At 38.8% G+C, this 27792-nt stretch overlaps 1 protein-coding gene across 1 annotated transcript; it reads right to left on the minus strand.

The window, feature by feature from the left end:
* WBP2NL (WBP2 N-terminal like) lies at window positions 1–27559 on the minus strand. The gene is made up of 6 exons (XM_057743414.1): window positions 27498–27559; window positions 13699–13807; window positions 13295–13436; window positions 13056–13148; window positions 8087–8197; window positions 1–491 (listed from the first exon to the last, which is right to left on the minus strand). Exons 1-6 carry the CDS (start codon window positions 27557–27559, stop codon window positions 1–3), a joined length of 1008 nt encoding a protein of 335 aa, XP_057599397.1.
* Between the last annotated feature and the right edge of the window lie 233 nt (window positions 27560–27792).

Here is a 27792-nt window from a genome sequence, read left to right on the forward strand (position 1 = left end):
TTACTTCTTAGAAGGTGGTAAACGAGCCAGAGAAGATGAGGTAGAGGGAAGAGAAGCCTCCGGCCGGGCTGCCACAGATTTGTGAGAGGCAGCTCTATTTCCAGCAGGTGGAGCTTCATATGCTGGAGGTGGGGCTTCATTTCCAGCTGATGGGGCTCCGTATTCTGCAGACAGGGCTTCATATGTCACTGGTGGGGCTCCATATCCCCCAGGCAGGGCTCCATATCCTGCTGGGGCTGCATATCCCCCAGGCGGGGCTCCATATCCTGCAGGTGGGGCTCCATATCCTGCAGGTGGGGCTGCATATCCCCCAGGCAGGGCTCCATATCCCACAGGTAGGGCTCCATATCCCACAGGTGGGGCTCCATATCCCACAGGTGGGGCTCCATATCCCATAGGTGGGGCTCCATATCCTGCTGGTGGAGCTCCATATTCCCCTGTTTGGGCTCCATATCCTGGTGGTGGGGGTCCATAGACCACAACTGGGTATGATAAGAAGGAAAAAAAATCAGTTACTCATTTTTTAGGGTAGACAAGGAATAAGTAAGAAGGAGGTAGAAGATAAATACTGAAGCAAACTGACACAGGAAGAGAATTCAGGCAGAACAATGCAAAAGCCATATCCTTCAGCCATCACCAGCTGAAGGCTTTATCATTTCCTGTTGTGGAAGAATTCAAATTAACATGAAAACCACCCTATAGTTATTTATATCTCTATATTACTTATAGTTGTACACAAGATACATACTTAATAAAGTTTGTTTTGGTGATAAAAAAGTAATAAATGCTCACTGAGGAATACATATTTGGGAAATAGAGAAGAGATAAAATTTTAAAAGTCATCTATAGGGACTTCCTAGGTGGTGCAGTGGTTAAGAATCCGCCTGCCAATGCAGGGGACACAGGTTCGATCCCTGCCCCAGGAAGATACCACATGCCTGGGGCAACTAAGCCCGTGCACCACAACTATTGAGCCTATGTGCCACAACTACTGAAGCTCACATGCTTAGAGCCCATGATCCACAACAAGAGAAGCCACCACAATGAGGATTCCATGCACCACAATGAAGAGTAGCCCCCACTCGCCGCAACTAGAGTAAGCCCATGTGCAGCAACGAAGACCCAACAAAGCCAATAAATAAATAAATAAATTTATATATAAAAAAGTCATCTATAATTCTGTCATCAAAGGTAAAAACTTAATATTTTGGTGGATTTATTGGTAGGATCTCTGTTAATCTTTTTTATACAATTGTGATTATAACAACCATTCGATTTTTTTTAAATCTGGCTCTTTTTACTTGACATTATGAGAAAGTTCTTTATATTATTAATGTATTTCATAAATTAAAAGCTGGACACTATTTTATCATATGGATAAGTGTTACTTATGATAAGTGCTCTCTGGTTGTCAGAGAGCATGTTGCTTCCAACTTTCCAATTAACATTATAATAAACATGGGTTTTATTTATTTCCTTGGCTACATTCCCAAAGTGATTTAAGTGTGTCAATGTGAATGGACAACTGTCAAGTTATTTTTCTACAATCCATATTTATGTTTGAGGTATCTAGAAAAAACATTAAAAGAACTGTCCCAAAAATGCTCAAAGAACTAAAGGAAAATGTGGAGAATGTCAAGAAAAATGATATATAAACAAAATAGAAATATCAATTAAGAGATAGAAAACCTAACAAGAAACCAAAAAAAAAAAAAAATTCTGGAGGAGAAAAGCACAATAACTGAAATGAAAAATTCACAAGAGGGATTCAAATTCAGATTTGAATAGGCAGAAGACAGAATCAGTAAACCTGAAATCAGGACAATAAAAATTGCTGATACTGAGGAACAGAAAGAAAAAGATTGAAGAAAAGTGAACAGAGCCCAAGGGACAAGTGGGACACTACCAGGCAGACAAACATACATACTGTGGAAGTTCCAGAAAAAGAAAAGAGAGAGAAAGATGCAGAGAAAATATTTGAAGAAATAATGGCTGATAATTTCCCAAATCTGATAAAAGACATGAATATAAACATCTAAGAAGCTCCATAAACTCCAAATAAAACGAACTCAATGAGATCCACACCAAGACACATTATAGTCAAACTTTCAAAAGTCAAAGAAAGAGAGAATCTTGAAAGCAGCTAGAGAGAAGTGAATAATTACATACAAGAGATTCTCAATAAGAAAATCAGCAGATTTTTCATCAGAAATATTGGAGGCCAGAAACAAGCTGTCCAACAAGAATCCTATATCTGGCCAAACTCCTTTAAGAGTGAGAAAGAAATTAAGATGTTTTCAGATAGACAAAAGCTGAGGGAGTTCTTTACCACTAGACTTGCTCTGCAAGAAATTCTTAAGGGAGTCCTACAGGGTGAAATGAAAGGACACTAGACAGTAATTTGAAGCCACATGAAGAAGTAAAGATCTCAACAGAGGTAAATCACTGAGCAATTATAAAAGCTAACATTATTATAACAATGGTTTGTAATTCCATTTTTGTTTTCTACATAACTTAAAAGATGAATAAATTTAAAAGAATTATTAGATTATATTTTGGGGGACACAATGTATAAAAATGTAATTTCGTGAAATCAACTGAAACAGGTGAAGCATGAGAGGCTGTAAAGTTATAGAGTATTTGTATGTTATTGACGTTAAAATGGTAAAAATTCAAGTTAGTGTTATAACTTTAGGATGTTAAATGTAACCCCCATGGTAGGCCCCCAAAAAACAGCTATAAGATATAAACAAAATGAAATGTGAAAGGAATTTAAACTTTTCACTATTAAAAAATCAGCTAAATACAAAAGAAGACAGTAATGCAGGAAATGAGGGACAAAAAAGCTATAAGGTATATTGAAACCAAATAGTAAAATGACAGAAGTAAGGCTCCCATCATCAGTAATTACTTTAAATGTAAATAGATTAAATTCCCCAATCAAAAGACAGAGATTGGCAGAATAAATAAAAACTCATGATTCAACTATATACTGTGTGTATAAGAGACTTATTTTGGATACAAAGACATAAATAAATTGAAAGTAAAAGAATGGAGAAAGATATTCCATGTAAATAGTACCCAAAAGATAGCAAAAGTTGCTATACTAATATCAGATAAAATAGACTTTACATCAAAAAGATTATGAGATAAAGAAGGAAACTGCATATTAATAAAATGTTCAATACAGCAAAAGGATATAACAACTATAAACATTTACACACCTAATGACAGACTATCACATACATGAAGCAAAAACTGACAGAACTGAAGGAAGAAATAGACAGTTCTACAATAGTAGTTGGAGACTTCAATATCCTTCACTCAACAATGGATAGAACAACCAAACAGAAGATAAATTAAGAAATAGAGGACTTAAAAAAACAACAAACCAACTGGATCTAAGAGACATACATAGGACACTCTACCCAACAACAACAGAATACACATTCCTCTCAAGTACCAAGGGACATTTTTCAGAATAGACCATATATTAGGCAACAAATTAAGTCTGGGTAGGTTTCAAAAGATATATGTCTTACAAAATAGCTTCTTTGACCACAAAGGATGAATTTACAAATCAACAACAGAAGTAAAACTGGAAAACTCACAAATTTGCAGAAATGAACACCACACTCTTAAACCATGAATGGATCAAAGAAGAAATCACAAGGTAGGTTAGAAAATACTTAGAGATGCATGAAAATGAAAACACAACATACCAAAACTCAAAGGATGCAACAAAAGCAATGCTAAGGGGGAAATTTATAGCTAAAAACACACTAAAAAATGAGAAATCTTAAATCAACAACCTAACTTAACAATTTAAAGAACTAAGAAAAGAAGAACAAACTAAACCCAAAGCTAGAAGGAAGGAAGTAATAATAATTAGAACATAGATAAATGAAAAAGAGAATAGAAAAACAACAGAGAAAATCAGTGAAGCCAAAAGTTGGTTCTTTGAAAAGAGCAACAAAACTGAGAAACCTTTAGCTAGACTGACCAAGAAAAAAAAAGAGAAGATTCAAGTTATTAAAATTAGAAATGGAAGAGGGTACATTACTACTGACCCTACATAAGATCAGAAGGATTATGATACATTACTATGAACAACTGTATGTTAACAATTGGATAGCCTAAAAGAAATGGATAAATTCCTAGAAACCTAAAACCTATAACACTAAATCGTGAAGAAACAGAAAATTTGTATAGACCTAATAAGGAGATTGAATCAATAATTTAAAAAATCTACCAACAAAGAAGAGACCTGAACCTGATTGTTTCACTGGTGAATTCTACCAAATACTTAAGGAACTAATACCAATCCTTCTCAAACTTTTCCAAAAAATTGAAAATGAGGGAAGACTTCCTAACTTATCCTGTTACCTATTGTGAATAATGCTGCTTTCAATTCTTTTGGTATATACCCAGAAGTGGAATTGCTGCGTCATTAAAATTTTTTTTAGGAACCTCCATACTATTTTTCACAGTGGCTGTTCCATTTTACATTCCCACCAACAGTACATAAGTATCCCAACTTCTCCACATCTCTGCCAACATTTGTTCTTTTCTGAGTTTTTTTGATAGCAGCCATCCTAATGGGTGAGAAATGAAAGCTTATGTTCACAAAAAAACCTGCACATGAATGTTTACAGAAGCTTTATTCATAATAACCAACGCCTGCAACCAACTCTGACATCCCTGAACTGTTTGAATGGTTAAATAAATTGTTGTACGTCTATACCATGAAATATTACTCAAAAAGAAGAAGGAACAAATTATTGATACACACAACAACCTGGGTGAATCTCAAGGAATTATGCTGAGTGAAAAAAAGCCTGTTCCAAAAGCTTACATACTATATGATTCCATTTATATAACATCCTTCAAATGTCAAAATTATAGAAATGGAGAACAGATTAGTGGTTCTCACGCATTAAAGTGGAGGGGGAGGAAGAGAAGTAGGTGTAGCTATAAAAAGACAAACGTGAGGTATCCTTGTCCTAATGTAAATGTTCTGCATTTTTATTGTATCCATGTCAATATTCTGGTTGTGATATTATGCTAGCATTCTGCAAAATGTAAGCAGTGGGAGAAACTAGGTAAAAGGTATAAGGACTATCTCAGTATCATTTCCAAAAATGTATGTGAATCTGTAATTATCTCAAAATTAAAAGTTTAATTTAAAAAACAGTTATAGCAATAAACAATCCAAAAAGGAAATTAAGAAAACAATTCTATTTACAATAGCATCCAAAAGAATAAAATACCTAGGAATAAACGTAACCATGAGGTAAAAGACTTGTGCACTGAAAACTGCAAAACATTACTGAGATAAATTAAAGAAGGCCTAAGTAAAGACTTCCTATGTTCATGGGTTAGAAGACAATATTAAGACAGCAATTCCCCCCAAAGTGATCTACAGATTCCATGCAATCCCTATTCAAAATTCTAATGGTTTTTATGCAGAAATGTAAAAGGTGATTCTCAAATTTATCTGGAGCTATAAGGGACCATGGATGGCCAAAACAATATTGAAAAATACAAAATAGGAGGACTCACACTTCCCTATTTTGAGACTTACTACAAAGCAAAACAACGTGGTACTGGCATAGGATAGATAGATTTATATACCAATGGGAATAGAACTGAGAGTTCAGATACGAACCTAAACATCTATTACCAATCGATTTTCAACAAGGATGCCAAAGACCACTCAATGGGGAAAGAATAGTGTCTTCAAAAAATGATGCTGGGACAACTGGATAAGCACATGCAAAAGAATAGAGCTGGACCCTAACCTTACTCCATATACAAAAATTAGCTCACAGGGACTTCCCTTGTGGCCCAGTGGTTAAGACCTCACACTCCCAATGCACGGGGCCCAGGTTCAATCCCTGGTCAGAGTACTAGATCCCACATGCCACAACTAAAAGGACCTTCATGCTGCAACTATAAAAACCCAAAAAAGATCCTGCATGGGGCAACGAAGATCCCACGTGCCACAACTAAGACCCGACGCAGCCAAATAAATAAATAAATAAATAAATAAATAAATTTTTAAAATTAAAAAACAATTAACTCATAATGAATCAATAACTGAAATATAAGAGCCAAAGTTATAAAACTCTTAGACGAAAACATAGGGGTCGATCTTCAAGACACTAGACTTGGCAATGGATTCTTAATTTGATACCAAAAGCACAAGTAACAAGTTGATTGAACCTGGTGTACCCCCCCAAAAAAAAAAAAAAAGCACAAGTAACAAGAGAAAAAAATAGATAAATTCAACAAGAATTAAAAATTTTGTGCATCAAAGGATATTCTCAAGAATGTGAAAGATGACCTACAGAATGGGAAACATATTTGCAAGTCCAATATCTGATAAGGATTTAATATCCAGAATATATAAGGAACTTACAACTCAAACAATGAAAAGATAAACTACCCAAGTTAAAAATGGGCAAAGGACTTCAGTAGATATACCTAGAGAAGATTTGCAAATGACCAACAAGTGCATGAAAAGATGGTCAACATCATTGATCATTAGGGAAAAGCAAATTAAAATTATAATATCACCTCACAGTCACTAGGATGGCTTTAATATAAATAATAACAAGCAAAAAAAAAAGGAAAATAACAAGCATTGGCAAGGATGTGGAGAAATAGGAACATGTGCATTGCTGAGGAGAATACAAAATAGTGAAGCTGTTGTGGAAAATAGTTTGGTGGTTCCCCAAAAAGTTAAACATTAAATTACCATATGACCCAATAATTCCAAACCTAGGTATATACCCAAGAGAAATGAAAACTTATGTCCACCCAGAAACCTACAGACAAATGTTTATGGCAGCTATTATTCATAATAACCAAAAGGTGGAAACAGGCCAAATGTTCATCAACGGATGAATGGATAACAAATTGTGATATATACAATGGAATATCAGTCAGCCACAAAAAGCGAATAAAGTACTGATACATGCTACTGATTGGACAAACTTTGAAAACATTATGCTGAGTGAGATAAACCAAACACAAAGATCCCATGTTGCTTGACTCCTTTTCTGTGATATACACAGAATAGGCAAATCCAGAAAGACAACAAGTAGATCAGAGGAAACTAAGAGATGTGGGGAGGGGACAATGGAGAATGATTACTTAGTGGGTACAGGGTATTCTCATGGAGTGATGAAAAAACTTTGTTTTGTTTTTTTGGCCGCACCACGCAGCATGCAGAATCTTAGTTCCCCGACCAGGGATCAACCCAACACTCCCTGCAGTGGAAGCATGGAGTCTTAACCACTAGACCACCAGGGAAGTCCTGAAAAAGTTTTGAAGCTAGAGAGAGCTGATGCTTGCACAACATTGTGAATACACTAAATACCACTGAATTGTACACTTTAAAATAGTTAATTGTATGTTATATGAATTTCAGCTCAAAAACATTTTTATAAAACCTTAGCAACCCTTACTTTTAGATTTTGAATATTACATTTCACTGACCCTTAAAAACTAAGGTAACTATCAAGGCTATAAATAACTATCCTTCAGTTGCATGCAAAACTAAAAGCCAATGGACATGCATGTCAGGTTCCAAGGAGAAACCAAGAAATGGCCTGCATTTGGGGGTCTGTTGGCAACCTGTTGGAGACATTTTGTGGTCCACCAACAGACTGTGGACCACATTTGAGAATCATTGATCTGCGTCTCCCGGGACATTGGTTCAGTAGCTATGGACAGGCACAACTGTTAAAGGAAAGGCCACAGGGCATAAAGCCCAGAACTGCAGTCCTCAGTGAGGCTGAAGGGCACAGCACAAGCATGATGGCTATTTCCACTGATGGGGTTGCCCAGGTATGCTCCATATGTGTACATTATAGTTAAAAGTAAACCTGAAATAGAAGCCTGGTCACTTATTGGCTTGCCACTGGGTTTTAGTCTGGAAATGAAGTCATGGACTCAACCATTTTCTAACCTCTCAAACCTCTGCTGCAGCAGAGTTGGAGGCAAGCTAGCAGTGAGTAGATCTTTGAGCCCCTGGCATACCGTTCCACCCTCCAGGAAGAACCTCCCTGCCATAACTTACCTGGACAAGGCGCCTGCTGGGTGCACATCATGCCCCCTGGTGTAGTAATTATATACAGTCCTGAAGCGCCAAACCAGTAATTTACGCTTCCAAGTGGAATTCCTCTGGCAGCTGAGAAGACAAGTTTGACAAAATAGGGACTCTAATTATTTTAAGTCAGAGGTACAGCAGTTATCAACCAAATAATTAACAGAGTTTTAACCATCACCTTACATTTGTGTCTAACAATGCTCCCAGGATACAAGATTAAAAATATACACCACCCTTGTCCTCAACTGTATGCTTCTTAAAGGCAGTGATTGTGTGTATTTGCCTGTGCTTATGCAGGGCTTAGCGTAACACCCACCGTAATAGGTATTCAGAAAAAATTTCCAAGTGAGGATTCTATCAAGTTGGCAAGATAAGTCCATTAAAGGCCAATGTAATGGCAGTACCGAAGAAAGCACTTCTGGTTGTCTCCCTCTGCATCTCTCTCTCTCTCTTCTTAAATTATTAATTTTTTATTTTTGTTTATTGGCTGCTTTGGGTCTTCGTGGCTGCGCACGGGCTTTCTGTAGTTGCAGAGAGCAGAGGCTACTCTTCATTGCAGTTCATGGGTTTCTTATAGCAGGCTTCAGTAGTTGTGGTGTGTGGGCTCAGCAGTTGTGGCTCACAGGCTCTAGCGCACAGGCTCAGTGGTTGTGGTGCACAGGCTTAGTTGCTCCGTGGCATGTGGGATCTTCCTGACCCAGGGATCAAACCCGTGTTCCCGGCATTGGCAGGCGGATTCTTAACCACTGCGCCACCAGGGAAGCCCTGCCTCTCTCTTATAAGGACATCTTTGATGGTATTTGGGGCCCACTTGAATAATCCAGAGTAATCCCCTTGTCTCAAGATCCTTAATTATATCTGAAAAGACCTTTTTTTTTTTTTTTTAACAAACAAGGTAACATTCACAGATTCTGAGAATTAGGACAAGGATTATATCTTTGGGAGCCATTATCAGACTGCCACACTACTTTCTGGCCTATGGCATATGACCAGAAGTAATATACATTGCTTCCAGGCCTGGCCCATGAGAACTGCCCAGGCGACATCTTTACTCTCTCCACCTTCCTGCTGGCTACCCAAAGAGGCCTTGGAAGACATGTGTTAACGATGGCAGAGACTCTATTACCCTGGGTCCTTGAAGGGCTAAGTGGAACAGAGCCCCCTTTCACCTCTGCTGACTGGTCTTTAATATAAGAAGTAATATCCATTACCTTAAGCCATTTATAATTTGGGGTTTATATGTTTCAATAGCTAGCATTATCTTCACTAATTCACTCTGAATCTAAAGTTGTCATCCTTCCCTGTTACCCTCCCTTTCAATATTCTATTAGTATCCCCTTTCAGAATAAGTAATTATTTTATTCACTTACATGTTTGCTTATTTCTTATATGACCCTCACTAGACTGTAAGTTTAACAAAGGCAGGGACTATGTACATATGTCTCATTCACTGTTGTGTTCCCAATTGTCTCACCTAATGTTTGGCGCAATACAGGTACTCAATACATATTTGCTAAAAACATAAATCAAAGAGCCCTGACAAAGCAACTCTGCAGAGGGGAAAGAAATTTTTCCTGGTCAAATAATCAGATCATGATGCATGATGGGTGGTTAACGAATTCCAAAGGCCTCAAGGAAGCCCAGCTCACAAGACCTGACTCTTGCCAGGGAAGCAGGCATAGGTTCCCCCACCTAAACCAAGATACAGTCAGACCTGGAGCAGTTCCAGACATTGGGCCAAGTTCATAAAAGTTGCCTAAATCCTTCCAAGTGATTATGTAACAGCTGAGACACTGACCTACCTTTGCAGGTCAAGAAGCAGAACTTAATGAGAGCACAAAGAGAATCCTCTTAAAGTGGCCTGACCCTTATCCCATAATCCTAAAACTAAGCTCCTTCAGTACTGTGAGGCCAAAAGTGAGTGAACTCAAGACTCAGGGTGCAATTGTTCCGAGTTCTCCAGCCATCTCTAGCAAAGAGGAACTGGACTTCCAAGTGCCCCCTGACCCTGGATTCTACGTAGCTACACTCTGTCTGTCTGTAGGACACCCTGTTATCTAACGCCAGGCTTCCAGGTGCTGTCTGCCCTCTGGACCGTGAAGAGCAGTCAGTTGGGTACAGCTTGTGAACTCCTTGGCCTTTATATATTTGCACTGTATTATTAAAGGTAACTGCAACAAATTTTCTTACTCCTCAATTTCCTCTAATATGGTTCTTCCATCACCTTTCTTCTCCAGCAGTTTTCTGAAATCTCTTGCTAAATCCACCAAAATCCTCATATTTCCACATGCAATGCACATTTTTCGGTCTTCATCTTACCAAACATCTCTCCAGCAGCTGACAGGTGACCACCCAGATATGCTTAAAATTTTCTCCTCCCTTAACTTCCAGGATAAAAAACCCACTTGATTCTTCTCTTACCTCTCAACCAGCCCCTTCTCAATCTTCACTGAAGGTCAACCCTCCCTACCTATCCCTTATGGGATGTTAAGGACCCTTGGAATACCATCCTTAATCCACTGAATGAGCCCATAATTCACATGGCTCCAGAGATGACCTGTGTGCTGAGGATTTCCAAATCAGTGTCTTGACACAATTCATCTTTTGGAGCTCTGAACTACATGTCCACTGCCTCTAGCATCTCATCTACCTCACACTTATTATGGTGCAGGGGTTAAGAGTGTAGGCGCAAAAGGACACAACATCATTTATACAGTATTCCTGCCAAAATACGCGACCTGAATATAATCATGAGGAAACAGCAAACACAAATTATGGGATAGTCTACAAAACAATAAGGCTGTACTCTTTTTAAAATGTCAATGTCACGAAAGATAAAGAAAAGCTGAGCCCAGGTTAAAGGAGACCAAAGAAACAGAACAATTGAATTCAGTATGTGATCTGGGATTAGATCCTGGATTGGAAAAAAAAATGCTATTAGAATTAGGAATAGTAATAGTCAGTCATTTGAATTTGAATTTTCAATAGTATTATTTCAATGTTAAATTTTCTGATTTGATAAGCACACTGAGGTTAAATGAGAGAATGCCCTTGTTCTTAAGAGATACACATTCAAATATTTAGGAATGAAGGAAATGATCTTTGTGACTTAGTCCCAAACAGTTCAAACAAAAGCAAAATAATAATAATAATAATAATAACATAAAGCAAATGGCAAATACTAATAATAGGTGAATCTAGATGAAGGTCTGTGGGAATTCATTGTAATTAATAGTTTTAAAACTTTTCTATGGATCTGATTTTTTTTCAATGAAAAGTTTAAAAAGAGAGAGAGAGAGTAGGTTTAAGGTTCAAATTCCAGCTCTACCACTTGCTAACTGTATAGCCTTGGGAAACTGTATAACCATCACTGACTCAGTTTCCCCAGCTGTACATTGGAGATAATGATAGAATCTACATCATAAGTTTCTGTGAGGATTGAATAAATTTACACATGTAAAGGCCTTGAACACTGCCCAGTATATGATAAGTATTCAATAAATGTTAGCTAGTATTACTATGTTTAAAATTGAACTCATTTCCTCTCCAATTTAGACTGTTTCTTATACTCATTTTTTAAAATAAATTTATTTATTTAATTAATTTATTGGCTGCATTGGGTCTTCATTGCTGCACAAGGGCTTTCTCTAGTTGATGCGAGTGGGGACTACTCTTCATTGTGGTGCACGGGCTCCTCATTGTAGTGGGTGGCTTCTCTTGTTGCGGAGCACAGGCTCTAGGCACGTGGGCTTCTATAGTTGTGGCACATGCGCTCAGTAGCTGTGGCTCATGCGCTCTAGAGCACAGGCTCAATAGTTGTGGCGCACGGGCTTAGTTGCTCCGCAGCATGTGGAATCTTCCCAGAGCAGGGCTCGAACCCATGTCCCCTGCATTGGCAGGCGGATTCCCAACCACTGCACTACATAAGAAGTCCTACTCATTTTTTTTTTTGGACCGTGTGGCTTGCAGGATCTTAGTTCCCTGACCAGGGATCAAACCCACACCCGCAGTAGTGAAAGCACCAAGTCCTAACCATTGGACCATCAGGGAATTCCCTAGACTATCTCTTATACCATTGGCTATGGTTTACAGCATCATGATCCAGTCAGTCTTCTAAGGTAGAAAATTCATTACATCCTTCTGTGTATCCCCAGAACTTTGTCCATGCCTCTATTACAGCACATGCCACAAGAGAGGATAATGTATTTGCATGTGTCTATCTCTACTAGACTGTGTTCGACTCAATTAGATTGGAGTTGGGGGTGGAGAAGGCAAGGGAGAAAGGGGAAGAGCATTCCAGACAGAGCAAATAGCATGAAGGCTAAGAGATGGGAGAGCAAGGCACAAAGAAGTCCAGTTGGATTGGAGTACAAAAGATGAGAGAGTGAGGGATATAAAGTGAGGCTAGGTTGAATTAAAACGTATCATAACAAGATTATTTGTATCCTCTGGTATATCCACTAGATCAATGCTGCAGGGCTTGATAGTACCTCTTCTCACGCTTTAGTTCCATGGAAGATGAGAATGAAATTCATAAGAAGCAAGGGCAAAGCCAGAGAGGAGAGAAGACAAAAAGGCATGCCAGAGGAAGAAGGGCCAAGGCAACCCTACCGAAAACAAGACTACTCAGTGATACATGAGAGGGGCACCTAAATGGACAAGACCATCAGGTATAATTAGCTGTTCAGGTGTTTGATGGTAAGCTCCCACTAGACTGCAAACTCCTTCAGGACAGGGAGGGAGTAAATCTTGTGTTCCTAGCGCATAGTATGGTACTTGGCACGTGGTCAGTAGGCTCAGGAAATGCCTGCTGAATACATGTGCAAATACCAACCACCTGACCACAGAGGCCAGAAGTCTTCACTAGTTAACAGTCCTACTTCAATGACACAGGCCCCCAAACCCCAAAGCGGTTAATAACTTTATTAGCATTGCTCACCAGCAGAGGCAGCTTTCATCATCAGCTGGGCAAATTCGATGGCACCTCCTTTTCTGAAGGATAATTTAAAAATAGCTTGTCCTTCCCAGCCACCTGGGGGAAGAAATGGCACACACTGTAACAGAAGGACTGCCACAAACACTGAGAGAAGCACTACCCAACGAAGCAGGGCCAAGTCTGAATCTCAAACCTTCTGGAAGCTTTTGAGAAAAAATACACTTCTGAGGGGGAACGCTTACCATCTGGAGCTGCCTGGATGGCTCCTTTAATGTAGTTGGGGGCAAAGATTGGTTGTTCAATGGTGCAGTTACTCATCAGACCAAATGGCATCATAAAAGAAAGCATGGGGTCACTGACTAAGTGTGAAGTCACGAAGATCACCTAAGAGAGAAAAGAGACTTTGGAAAAGGAATGCAATCTGTCCATGGATTGAGACATACAAAAGCAATTCTGAAGTCAAGGCTGCTTTGGCATCTTGGCCTCTAATTGAGAAACATCACCAGTTTTCTTCCATCACTCTTCAACATGGAAAATCTCAAAGTAGAATTGGTTTAAAACACTTTGAAAGTCAATGTTTAATCTCTCTCCATTTTAAGTAAGACAAATGTAGAGTTAATCGTATCAATGTAGAAGTAGAAATTACCCGGTATGAAGTGAGAAACAATGTTCCTCTCTTTGTACCACTAAAGAGATCAGACCCCACTGGTTGCTGTAGGAAGGAGAGGTCCACATCCTGACTCTGCTTCAAGACACTGCAAAAAAGACAGGACAGATAGCACACAATTTAGAAAGTTATATACAATGATACAAACAGAGCTCTTAGGAAAGTTTCCAGCCTGGAGGAAGACTTTAATAAATGTTACTTGCTGCTGCTGCTGCTGCTACTACTATTTTATTAAAATAGAAAGGAATTGGTCTTATTCTCTGACAATTCACACTTATTCTTTTCTTTTTTAAAAATTTTTATTTATTTATTTATTTATTTATTTATTTGGCTGCATCGGGTCCAAGTTTCGGGGTGTGGGTTCTTTGTTGCAGGCTTCTCTCTAGTTGTGGCGTGTGGGCTCCAGAGCACGTGGAGCTCAGTAGTTGCACCACGTGGGCTTAGTTTCCCCATGACATGTGGGATCTTAGTTCCTGGACCAGGGATCGAACCTGTGTACCCTGCATTGGAAGGCGGATTCTTAACCACTGGATGACCAGGGAAGTCCCAATTCACACTTATTCTTCTTCCTCTTTATCACTGGGTTCTTTTTTTCTTTCTTATCAAACCTACTTCCATTCTTATTGTCTATTCATTAATTCTTCTACTTCTTGTGCTGTTGGTATAAAGCACTGTGTTAGTGGAAATGTTTCTTGGACTCCGGTAAAGAGGGTAAGGCACATACAGAGTGCTCCAGAAGCCTCTGACATGTTCCCTCTGTCTATCATGTTCTCCCTTCACGCCTAACCTGAAAAACTTGGACTCATCTTGTTCTTACTCATAGAATCCTATTGGCGTTTTTCCCTTTCTTAGTAATTTATACATATAAATTATAAGTACATAAGTGGGTGCTACTAAATATTTATTGAAAGAATGAGTGAATGAAAATACGAATATAGGTAACAATGCAAGAAATATATGACATACATCACACAAATGGAATAAAAATATCATGGCAGTTTGGTGGAAGGAGAGATTAGCTCTTGGTTGAAGTAATTAGGAATGACTTCATAGAAAGGTTGAAACTTGAGTTTCTGGGGGGTTTTTTTGGCAGTGCTGTGTGGCATGCAGGATCTTAGTTCCCTGACCAGGGATTGGACCTGTGCCCCCTGCATTGGGAGTGCAGAGTCTTAACCACTGAACCCCCAGGGAAGTCCCACTAAGCTGATTCTTAAGAAATGAATAGTGTATGAGTAGGCAGGTGAGGGCAGGGGACAATCCTGATGGGGAGCAAACAGCATTAATGGAGAGGCAGGGGCAGCATTAATGGAAGTGTGCAGTGAAAGAAAACTGCATACTTGGGAGCATCCTACCTGTGTGGATTCATCAAAACAGCATGGAAGTGAGACTGGGAGGAACAGTGAGATGAAGCTGGAACCATGCTGGGACTTGGAGACATCATTCAGTAGGCAAGGCAGAACTGTGACCTGCAGCTGTCTCAGCAGGGAAGTCACATGATCAAGGAAGTGGTGGTATGTCAGAGGGATCCATTTAAGAGTTCCTAAAACAGTCCTGATATGAGGTAATATGAACTGGAACTAGGGTGGTGGTGTATGGATAAAAAGGGCTTTTTAAGAGACTATAAAAAAAATAGGTTGTCAGCAAAAATGGTGGAATAGGGAACTCTAAAAGTCAGTCTAGAACTTCAGAATCTAATCAAAAGCTTATAGCAACTAGGGGAATGTTAAATCAAGAAAAAAATAGTCAAATGTCAAAAACAGAGCTTTGTGCATTTTAACTTACCCTGGTACTAACCTCCACTTCCCAGCTTGGCAACAGCCTTGACAACAGCTTACATTCTCAGTATAGGTACCAAGTACTGGGAGGAGGAGAACAGATCTTATTGTGGTTGTCTGTTTTGACCTGTCCAGTGGCTTCCTGGAGGACAATCTCTAAGGGCATGTGCCTAATTCAGGACTCTCTTAGGACTCAGGCAGCTACCCAGGGCACATTTGTCAAAAACATTTCAAGGCAAATGTGTTAGAGCTGCTATCTGGGGCAAAAGATGACATTTGGGGCAAACAATTAAAAAAACCTGAAAATTCAGGAAGAAAAGACTGGGGAATGAGATGCTTTGAGGAATAAAGGCTTTGAAAACCTCTGACATGTTCATGGGAATCTAGAAAGCACCACACATACATTTTCAGGGCTGGGTTCATGCTCAGAAGAAACCTGAGAAGGCCCTAAAACTGTAACCTCTGGCTGACAATGAAGCTCTGCTCAAGCAGGAAGTGAAAGCTAAGACAGAGTTTTAAACTGCCTGGCCTAGTGATAAAGACAGGCTCCAGCACACACACATGCGCGCACGCACACACACACACACACACACAGCCCATCTGCAAAGACTGGGATTTTTTGTTGTTGTTTGAGACATACAAGTAAATTGTCAAATCACTAGCTAACCACTAAATTAATATAAAAAGGCCATACATGTCAATAGCCACACATGACAAAGAATATAGACTTTACAAAATTAGTTCAGAAAAACCACTAAACAATAGCTATAACATGCAGCAACAACATCCTGAGGAAGAGGGAGAATCTGATTTTCAGAGTTGCCACATTATAATTTTTAAAAGTGTCCAGTTTTCAACAAAAAAAATCATGAGGCATGCAAAGAAACAAGAAACTATGGCCCATTCACAGGAGAGAAAGAAATTAATTGAAACTGCCCCTGAGGAAGCCAAGAAATTAGATTAACTAGACAAAGACTCTAAATAAGCTATCTAAAATACATTCAAAAAATTAAAAGAAACAATGACTTAATAACTTAAGGAAAAGGATGAAAACAATGTCTCAACAAGTAGAAAATACAAATAAAAAGATAGAAATTATAAAATGTAACCAAATAGAAATTCTGGAGTTGAAGACTATAATAACTGAGATAAAAAGTTTGATAGTGGGAGGCTTAATGGTAGATTTAAGCAGGCAAACAAATCAGTGAAGTTGAAGGTAGGTAAATTGAGATTAACAGTCACTACCTGAGTAACAGAAAGAAAAAAGAAAGAAAAAGGAACAGAGTCTAATAGACCTGTGAACACAATCAAACATATCAACATATGCATAATGGGACTGGCAGAAAGAGAGGAGAGGAAAAGAGGGGGCATAAAAATTTTCTGAACAAATACTGTCCAAAATTGTCCCAAATTTAATGAAAGACATGAATCTACACATCCAAGCTCAACAAACTCCAAGTAGGATAAACTCAAAGAAATCAACACTGAGACACACTGCAATCAAACTGTTAAATTATCATGCACAAGGAAACCTCAATAAGACAAACAGCTGACTTCTCACCAGAAATTATGGAGGTAGTGGGATGGCATATTCAAAGTACTAAAAGAAGGCTTCCTAGGTGGCGCAGTGGTTAAGAATCTGCCTGCCAATGCAGGGGACACAGGTTCAATCCCTGCTCCAGGAAGATCCCACATGCCAGGGAGCAACTAAGCCCATGTGCCAAAAAAACAAACAAACAAAAAAAAACAAAACAAAATAAAGCGGGTTTAAAAAAAAAAAAAAGTACTAAAAGAAAAAAAAAGTCGACCAAGAATTCTATATTTGACCAAACTATCCTTCAAAAATTAAGGAGAAATTAAAACATTACCAAATGAACAAAAACTGAGAGAGCTTATCACTAATAGACCTGAACAATAAGAAATGCTACAGGAAATCCTTCTGCCTGAAATAAAAAGACACAGGGCAGTAAATGAAATCCACACAAAGATATAAAGAACACTGGGAAAGATAACTACATAGGTAAATTAAAAATCAGTATGAATGAATTTGGGGTTTATAACTCTTTATTTCTTCCTATATGATTTAAAACACAATTGCACAAAACAATAATTATAAACCTATAATGGTGAGCACAATGTATAAATATGTAATGTGTGACAATAATAATATAAGGGGGCAGAGCTATGTAGGAGTAAAGTTTGTGCATACAATTAAAACTAAGTTGGTATTAATTTGTACCAGATTGTTATAAATAAAGATGTTAAACATAATCTGTGGGGCAACCACAGAGAAGATAACTAAAATATATACAGCAAAAGAAATGAAGAGGATCAAGATGGTACACTAAGAAATATCTGTTAAACACAAAAAAAGTATTAATGGAGGAACTGAGGAACAAAAATGATATAAGAACTATAGAAAATAGCAAAAGAGCAGTTCTTCCTTATCAATAATTACATTAAATGTAAATAGATTAAACTTTCCAATTAAAAGGCAGAGAATGGTAGAATATATTTTTTAAAAAACATGTTACCACTATAGATTGTCTACAAAAAACTCATTTGAGATCTAAACACACAAAGAGGTTGAAAGTAAAAGGATGAAAAAAGATATTCCATGAAACGGTAACCAAAAGAGAGCTGCAGTGGCTATACTAATATATAAAAAAAAATTTTTTTTAATTACTATCAGACAAAGAGGAATCTTACATAATGATAAAAGTGTCAATCATTAAAAAGATACAACAATAATAAACATGGATGCATCTAACAAAAGTCAACTAGACCTAGCATACAAGGAAACCCCTCCCACAAAAGTAGAATACACATTCTTCTCAAGTGCACATGGAACAGTCTCTAGGACAGATCATATTCTCACTAAATTTAAGAAGACTGCAATCATACAAAGTATCTTTTATGACTACAATGGAATGAAATTAGAAAGAATAACTGAAGGATATCTGACAAAGTAACAAATATATGGAAATTAAATATCACATTCTTAACCAACTAATGGGTCAAAGAAGAAATCATAAGTGGAATTAGAAAATAGTTTGATATAAATGAAAGCAAAAGTACACATACCAAAACTATTTAGATGCAGCAAAGCAGTGCTTATGAGGGAAATTTATAGCTTTTAATGCCTAAATTTTTTTAAAAGAGAGATTTCAAATTAATAACCTAACTTTCCACCTTAGGGAACTAGAAAAGCAAAAGCAAATGAAACCCAAAGCTAGCAGTGGGAAGAAAATGATAAAGATTACAATGGAGATAAGTGAAATAAAGAATAGAAAAACAGAATCAATGAAACCAAAGTTAATTCATCGTGAAGATGAACAAAATGTACAATCTTTAGCTAAACTGACCAAGGGAAAAAGAGAGAAAACTCAAATTACTAAAATCAGGAATGAAAGTGGGGATGTTATCACAAACCTTACAGAAATTTAAAAAAAGATTATAAGAGAATACATGAACAATTCTATGCCAACAAATTAGATAACATAGATAAAATGGGCAAATTCCTAGAAAAAAGCTACCAAAATTGACTAAAGAAAGAAAATCTGAATAGACCTATAACAAGTAGAGATTGAATCAGTAGTCAAAAAAATTCCAAAAATAAAAAAATGGGAAAATGCTGATGCAAAAAATCCTCAAAAAAAAAAAAATACCAGTAAACTGAATATAACAACACATTAAAAAGATTATACACCATGACCAACTGGGATTTACCCTTGGAATACAAGGATAGTTTAAGATATGAAAATCAATCAATAAAATAAAAATAGAAGTATCTTATGATCCAGCAATCCCACTTCTGGGTATATATTCCAAGAAAATTAAAACAGGATAGCAAAGAAGTATCTGTGCTCCCATGTTCATTGAAGCATTATTCATAATAGCCAAGATATGGAAACAATTTGTGTCCATCAATTAATGAGCATATAAAGATGTGAGATAGATATATACATGGAGAGAGAGAGAGAGGGAGAGAGAGAGGGAGAGAGGGAGAGCGCCACACAGAGAAAGACAATACTGCATGGAATCACTTATATGTGGAATCTTTAAAAAGTCAAACTCTACTTTTGTGGTGTTGCCAGAGGCAAGGGGCCAAGGGGGCTGGGGAGAGAATAGGGACAGCTTAGTAAAAGGATCAAACTTAATACAAATTTATAGATATATATTAGATTTTTTAAGGAAAATCAATGCAATACACCACATTAACAAAATGAAGGACAAAAAAACACATAATCATCTCAACTGATGCAGAAAAAGCATTTGACAAAATTTAACACTCTTTCATGATAAACACATTCAACAAACTAGGAATCATAGGAAACTACCCCAAAATAATAAAGGTCTTTTATGAAAAGCCCACTGCTAACATCATACTCAATGGTGAGAGATGAAAACATTTCCTCCAAGATCTGGAAAAAGGCAAGGATGCCCACTGTCACCACTTTTAATCAACACAGAACTGAAAGTCCTAATCAGAGCAATTAGGCAAGAAAAACAACTAAAAGGCATCCACATTGGAAAGGAAGAAGTAAAATTAACTCTGTTCACAGATGACATAATCTTATATGTAGAAAACCCTTAAAGTCCACACACACACACAAAATCTGTTATAACACAAACAAATTCTACAAAGTTGCAGGGTACAAAATCAACACACAAAAATCAGTTACATTTCTATACACTAACAATAAACAATTCAAAAAGGAGATTAAGAAAACAATTCCATTTACAATAGCATCAAAAACAATAAAACATTTAGAAATAAACCTAACCATGGAGGAAAAAGACTTGTACACTGGAAACTAAAAACATTGCTGAAAGAAATTAAAGAAGGGACTTCCCTAGTGGCTCAGTGGTTAACAATCTGCCTGCCAACGCAGGGGACATGGGTTCAAGCCCTGATCCGGGAAGATTCTACATGCTGCAGAACAACTAAGCCCATGAGCCACAACTCTGGAGCCCACGTGCTTCAACTACTGAAGCCCATGCACCTAGAGCCCGTGCTCCACAACAAGAGAAGCCACCTCAATGAGAAGCCAGTGTACCACAACAAAGAGTAGCCCCCACTCAGCACAACTAGAGAAAGCCCACATGCAGCAATGAAGACTCAACACAAAATAAATTTTTTTAAAAATTTAAAAAAATTAAGAAATTGAAGAAGACACAAATAAATGGGAAGACATCCCATGGACTGGAAAACTTAATGTTGTTAAAATGTCCATACTAACTAAAGCAGTCTACAGATTCAATGCAATCCCTATCAAAAACCCAATAGTGTTTTTTTCACACACAAGAAAATTCACCCTAAAATTCATATGGAATCTGAAGGGACTCTGAATAGCTAAAACAATTTTGAAAAGAACAAAATTGGAGAACTCACACTTCCTGATTTCAAAGCATATTACAAAGCTACAGTAATCAAAACAGTGTGGTATTGGTGTAAAGATAGTGGAATAGAATATAGAACTCAGAAATAAACCCTCACATATACGGTCAAATGATCTTCAACAAAGTTGTCATGACCACTCAGTGGGGAAAGAACAGTCTCTTCAACATATATTGTTGGAAAAACCAGATATCCACATGCAAAAGAATTAAGTTGGACCTTTATCTTATATGATATTAAAAAATCAGCTCAAAATGGATCAAGGAACCAAACGTAAGCTCTAATACTACAAAACTTGTGGAAGAAAACATAGGTGGAAACTTTCATAACATTGGATTTGGCAACAATTTCTTGCATATGACACCAAAAGCACAGGCAACAAAAGCAAAAATAGACAAATAGGACTATATAAAACTTGAAATCTATTGTGCATCAAAGGATACAATCAACAAAGTGAAAAGTCAACCTACAGAATGGGGGAAAATATTTGCAAACCATAAGGGGTTAATCTGATAAGGGATTAATATCCAGAATATATAAAGAACTCCTACAACTCAACAACAACAAAAACAACAAAACCCAATTTAAAAATGGACAAAGGACTTAAATAAACATTTCTTCAAAGATGACATATAAATGACTAAAAAATATGAAAAGACGCTCAACATTACTAATCATCAGAGGAATGCAAATCAAAACCACAAGTGATACATCACCTCACGCCTATTAGGATGGCTACTAATGAAAAAAAGAAAGTGTTGCCCAGGATGTCGAGACACTGGAAGTCTCATGCACTCTTGGTGGGATTGTAAAATGGTGCAACCAGTATGGAGCAGTATGGAGTCTCCTCAAAAATTAAAAATAGAACTACTCCATGATCCAGCAGTCCCACTTCTGGGTATATATCAAAAAGAATTGAAAGCAGGTCTCAAAGAGATATTTACACACTCACGTTCACAGCAGCACTATTCATAACAGCCAAGAGGTGGAAGCAACCTAAAAGTCTATCAGTGAGTAAATGGAGAAACAAAATGTGGTATATAAACACAATGGAGTATTACTCAGCATTAAAAAGGAAGGAAATCTTGTCACATGTTACAACATGGGTTAATCTTGAAGACATTATGCTAAGTGAAATAACCCAGATAAAGACAAATACTATATGCTCTCACCTACATGTAGAATCGAAAGAAAAAGTCAAATTCACAGAAGCAGAGAGTAGAACAGTGGTTATCGGGGGCTGAGGGGCTGGGGGAAATGGGGAAATGTTAGGCAAGGTTACAAATTTACAGTTACGTAAGATGAATAAGCCTAGAGATCTAAAATACAGGCATGAAGACTATATTGTATTTAATAATACTGTACTGAACACTGGAAATATGCTAAGAGAGTAGATATGAAGTCCTCTCATCACACCAAAAAAATTATAAATATCTGAGGAGATGACACTTTAATTAACTTGACTGTAGTAATCATTTCACTACGTATATTACACCAAATTACCATGTGGTATACCTTAAATACATACAATTTTTATTTTTTTAATGCCTATGATGGTAAATTTGGCTGTGTTTTTTTCCCACATACAAAAATGAACTTAGCAAAAAAATGGAGAACATTTATGAACCAAGAAAATTTACGAAATACATATAGTCAATAACTATAAGACAAAAATAATTTCACTAGCGATAAAATCTTTTAAAAAGATTTCATTATTCAGATTCTTTTATCGGACTGGCAGAGCTATCACAGATTAGGATAGGGTGTTGGCAAGGGTATGTTGAAATTGGGCACTCAAAGTATTAAAATGAATATAAATTGATATAACTCTGTAGGGTGATTTTGCAATAAATATATTTCTATTTATAAATATATTTAATATATTAAAATATTTTGACAAGGATTTTCATATTAAAATATATTTTTAAAATAATTTTTTTAAAGTCTGTGTCCTCTGATCCCATAATTCCACTTTCAGGAATACATGTAAAAGAAACATTTTGACAGGTGGGCAAAGATAAATCTTCAAAAAGTTCACTGCAGCAATGTTTATAGCAATGACGAATTAAAACCAGACTACCACGTGATACATCATATCAACAAATTGAAGGATAAAAACCATATGCTCATCTCAATAGATGCAGAAAAAGCTTTTGACAAAGTTCAACATCCATTTATGATAAAAAGCTCTCCAGAAAATGGGCATAGAAGGAAATTACCTCCACATAATAAAAGCCATATATGAGAAACCAAAAGCCAACATCGTTCTAAATGGGGAAAAACTGAAAGAATTCCCTCTAAGAACAGGAACAAGAGAAGGGTGTCCACTCTCACCATTATTATTCAACAAAGTTTTGGAAGTTTTAGCCACAGCAATCACAGAAGAAAAAGAAATAAAAGGAATACAAATTGGAAAAGGAGAAGTAAAATTGTCACTCTTTGCAGATGACATGATATTATATATAGAAAACCCTAAAGACTCTACCAGAAAACTGCTAGCACTAATTGATGAGTTTAGTAAAGTAGCAGGATACAAAATTAATGCACAGAAATCTCTTGCATTCCTATACACTAACAACGGAAGAGCAGAAAAAGAAATTAAGGAAACTCTCCCATTCACCATTGCAACCAAAAGAATAAAATACCTAGGAATAAACCTGCATAAGGAGGCAAAAGATCTGTATGCAGAAAACTTTAAGACATTGCTGAAAGAAATCAAAGACGACACAAACAGATGGAGGGACATACCATGTTCCTGGATTGGAAGAATCAACATCGTGAAAATGACTGTACTACCCAAAGCAATTTACATATTCAATGCAATCCCGATCAAATTACCAATGGCATTTTTCACAGAACTAAAGCAAGAAATCTTACTATTTGTATGGAAACGCAAAAGACCCCGAATAGCCAAAGCAATCTTGAGAAGGAAAAATGGAGTTGGTGGAATCAGGCTTCCTGACTTCAAACTATACTACAAGGCCATAGTGATCAAGACAGTATGGTACTGGCACAAAAATAGAAAGGACGATCAATGGAATAGAATAGAGAACTCAGAAGTAAGCCCAAACACATATGGGCACCTTATCTTTGACAAAGGAGGCACGAGTATACAATGGAAAAAAGACAGCCTCTTCAATAAGTGGTGCTGGGAAAATTGGACAGCTACATGTAAAAGAATGAAATTAGAACACTTCCTAACACCATACACAAAAATAAACTCCAAATGGATTAAAGACCTACATGTAAGGCCAGACACTATAAAACTCCTAGAGGAAAACATAGGCAGAGCACTCTATGACATACATCAAAGCAAGATCCTTTTTGACCCATCTCCTAGAATCATGGAAATAAAGTCAAGAATAAACAAATGGGACCTCATGAAACTTAAAAGCTTTTGCACAGTGAAAGAAACCATAAACAAGACTAGAAGGCAACCCTCAGAATGGGAAAAAATAGTTGCCTGTGAAACAAGGGACAAAGGATTAACCTCCAAAATATACAAGCAGCTTATGCAGCTTAATACCAAAAAAGCAAATAACCCAATCCACAAATGGGCGGAAGACCTAAATAGACATTTCTCCAAAGAAGACATACAGATGGCCAACACACACATGAAAAGATGCTCAGCATCACTCATCATCAGAGAAATGCAAGTCAAAGCCACAATGAGGTATCACCTCACACCGATCAGAATGGCCATCATCACAAAATCTGGAAACAACAAATGTTGGAGAGGGTGTGGAGAAAAGGGAACTCTCCTGCACTGTTGGTGGGAATGTAAGTTGGTACAGCCACTATGGAAAACAATTTGGAGGTTCCTTAAAAAATTACAAATAGAACTACCATATGATCCAGTAATCCCACTACTGGGCATATGCCCAAAGAAAACCATAATCCCAAAAGAAACATGTACCATAATGTTTACTGCAGCACTATTTACAATAGCCATGGCATGGAAGCAACCTAAAGGCCCATCAACAGATGAATGGATAAAGAAGATGTGGCATATATATACAATGGAATATTACTCAGCTATAAAAAGGGATGAGATGGAGCTACATGTAATGAGATGGATAGACCTAGAGTCTGTCATACAGAGTGAAGTAAGTCAGAAAGAGAAGGACAAATATTGTATGCTAACACACATACGGAATCTAAAAATGGTACTGATGAATTCAGTGACAAGAACAAGGACGCAGATGCAGAGAATGGACTGGAGAACTCGAGGTTTGGGGGGGGGGTGGGGGGTGAAGGGGAAGCTGAGATGAAGCGACAGAGTAGCACAGACATATATATACTACCAACTGTTAAATAGATAGCCAGTGGGAAGTTGTTGTATAACAAAGGGAGTCCAACTAGAGGATGGATGGAAGATGCCTTAGAGGACTGGGACGGGGGGGGGGGGGGGGGGAGGGGAGTTGAGGGGGGGGAGTTGAGGGAGGGAGGGAATATGGGGATATGTGTATGAAAACAGATGATTGAACTTGGTGTACCCCCCAAAAAATAATAAATAAATAAATAAATAAATAAATAAAAAAGACTACCAGATAGGGGCTTGAGCAAAAATGTATGCATGCTAGAGCACCAGACATTGAAAATAATGATGTAGATAACCAATACTGGAAAGCATTCCCAATACACTGGTAAATGAGAAAAGTTACAAATGAGTTTGACGGGGGGAAGGTGTGTATATTTCCACAGGCGAAAGTATAGAAGGGTACATACCAAAATATAAAAAGGACAGAAGGATGTAGGAGTTTGGGGTAAGTTAAAAATTTTCCCAATTTTTCTACATGGTATTACCAGCACACCTTTCAGCATTTGGATTTAAAAAAAAATACAAAACTCAATGTCTTTCCTTTTTACCAGTAGAGTCTGGCCCACACATTTATGACTTTTCAGCTGGGATCAGAAAAAAATCTCCACACAACACAGTCAAGCTGTGAGGAATTTCTCAACTGGGTATCGTGAATAGTAAGGAGAAGTCAAAATGTAACCAATCGCCTCCCTCTCAAGCTTTTTCTTTAAAGTAGATTCTACCCAGGAAGCCAGAGCACCGACAGAGCCTTCCTTGCCGAGGAGAAAGCAGAGAAGCAGTCCTTTTCCTTTTTGAGAGGCGCGCAGAGTAGAGAAGTGAATGCACAGTAGCTAAGTTCAGCGCTCTCCCACATTCACTGGCCATATGATTTTAAGCAAATTACTTCTCTCTGTTTCAGTTTTCCCACCTGTGAAATGAGGAAGCTAGTACTGATCCTCATTGCAGATAAAGCAGTTACAACTATAGAGTCCTCAGAACAGTGCTCGGCTATGGTTCACCGGTCAAGAGCACCATAACATCTGTATTTGTTATAATTTTTTGAAACCATGCTTCATTCCCTGCCTCCGGCGCACAAATAGAAAAGCAGAGAGATGAACCCGTGGGCTCAACGAGAAGACACACAAACATCAGATAAGAAGCGGCTTCCCGGCACGGAAGCACAGGCACACAGGTCAAAGTTCTCTAGGCCAGTGTGCACGCGGTCGGACGGGTGGGCAATCACGTCCTACCACAAAATGGCACAAACAGCAGCGGTCCTTCGGGAGCAAGGGCGGACACACGGCCTTGACAGCGCGTGTAAATACATCTGTCAAGAAAATATTCTGGGGAAGGAGGCACAGAAAAAAGATCTGGACGTCAGCATTTGGTACTGTCTCAGCGGATTTTCCCGACAGATGCATTCAAAGTGACCCCCAGGTGTGTGCTGCCTCCCCGAGCACTGCACTGGGTTTCAGAGTCTCACTGCTGGGCGAGGGCGAGGGGAAAGGAGGGGAAATCGGAGCCGAGAGAGGAGCATGTTTCAGAATTGCTGCGGAGATGGAGCAGGACGCTGGAATTAGGGGGGTTAGGAGGGGAGCGGAGCGGAGGGGTCAGGTGGGGAGGCGAACACGGGCGGCTCCGGGCTGAGCCTGACGGAGGCGAGAGGAGCGGGGCGCGCGGGGACACCGCCAGCACCACGCAAAGAGGCGTGCGAACCCCAAGGCCGCCCCCGGAGGCGGGAGAGCATCATTCTTCCACACGCTTCCTCTTTCGGTCCCCATCTTTTCAGAAACGTAAGACCAGGCGTCTCCCTGGCTGGGGTGAAGGAGAGAGAGGGCTTTTCGAAGTTCTAAGGGTAAGGAGAAGCCCCCGACAGTTCCGGATCTTTCCAGAAAGATCGACACTCATGCCTCTTCTACCTCCTAGAAGCCTGGTACCTAGTTCCCGTCTCTCTACAAAGGTAGCGCACTCCTCACGGCAGCCGCAAGAGATCCTGAGGGTCGGTACGACTCCCCACTCCCCACGCTGCACTTCCACTTTCTTCTGAGGCAGCGCGCGCCTCACTCCCGGCGCATGCGCCCTTCACGCCTGTGACGCCCCCTCCCCCCATCCCATTCCCGTCTCTATCGTCTTCACGTCCCGAACACTCGCGAGGCTGCACGCGCCTTAACGTCGGGGCAGAGCTACGCGTGCCGCGCGGGAAAGGTGGGAAAGTCTCTGATTTGCTGAGAGTTTGCGAATCACTGATTCCCCATGCAACTCCTCCCTCCTCTGACAAATCTGCGAGCTTCCTTTCAGGCACCTTTCACCGGAGGGGATGAGGGCCCCGCGACGGCTCTCGGTGTGGCTCTGGTTCACTGCCATCCTGCCCCAGGCCCCCTCCTGCCGCCCCTCAGATGGGAAGGGGCGGGGCCTGCGCCAAGCTGTTGGGTGGGGCTCTGAAGGGGAGGGCGGAGATTATGGCGCAAGGGCTGGGACTGAGCGGACGCGGCGTCTGGTCACGTGAGGGTCAAGTGAGGGCCCTTGGTCAGGGGACCCGGCGGAGTCGAGGTTGAGACAGCCCTGATGGGGAAGACGGCAGGTCCAGGGAATTGCCT

This window comes from Hippopotamus amphibius, chromosome 7 (genome assembly GCF_030028045.1).
Source record: "Hippopotamus amphibius kiboko isolate mHipAmp2 chromosome 7, mHipAmp2.hap2, whole genome shotgun sequence".
Classification (NCBI taxonomy): domain Eukaryota; kingdom Metazoa; phylum Chordata; class Mammalia; order Artiodactyla; family Hippopotamidae; genus Hippopotamus; species Hippopotamus amphibius.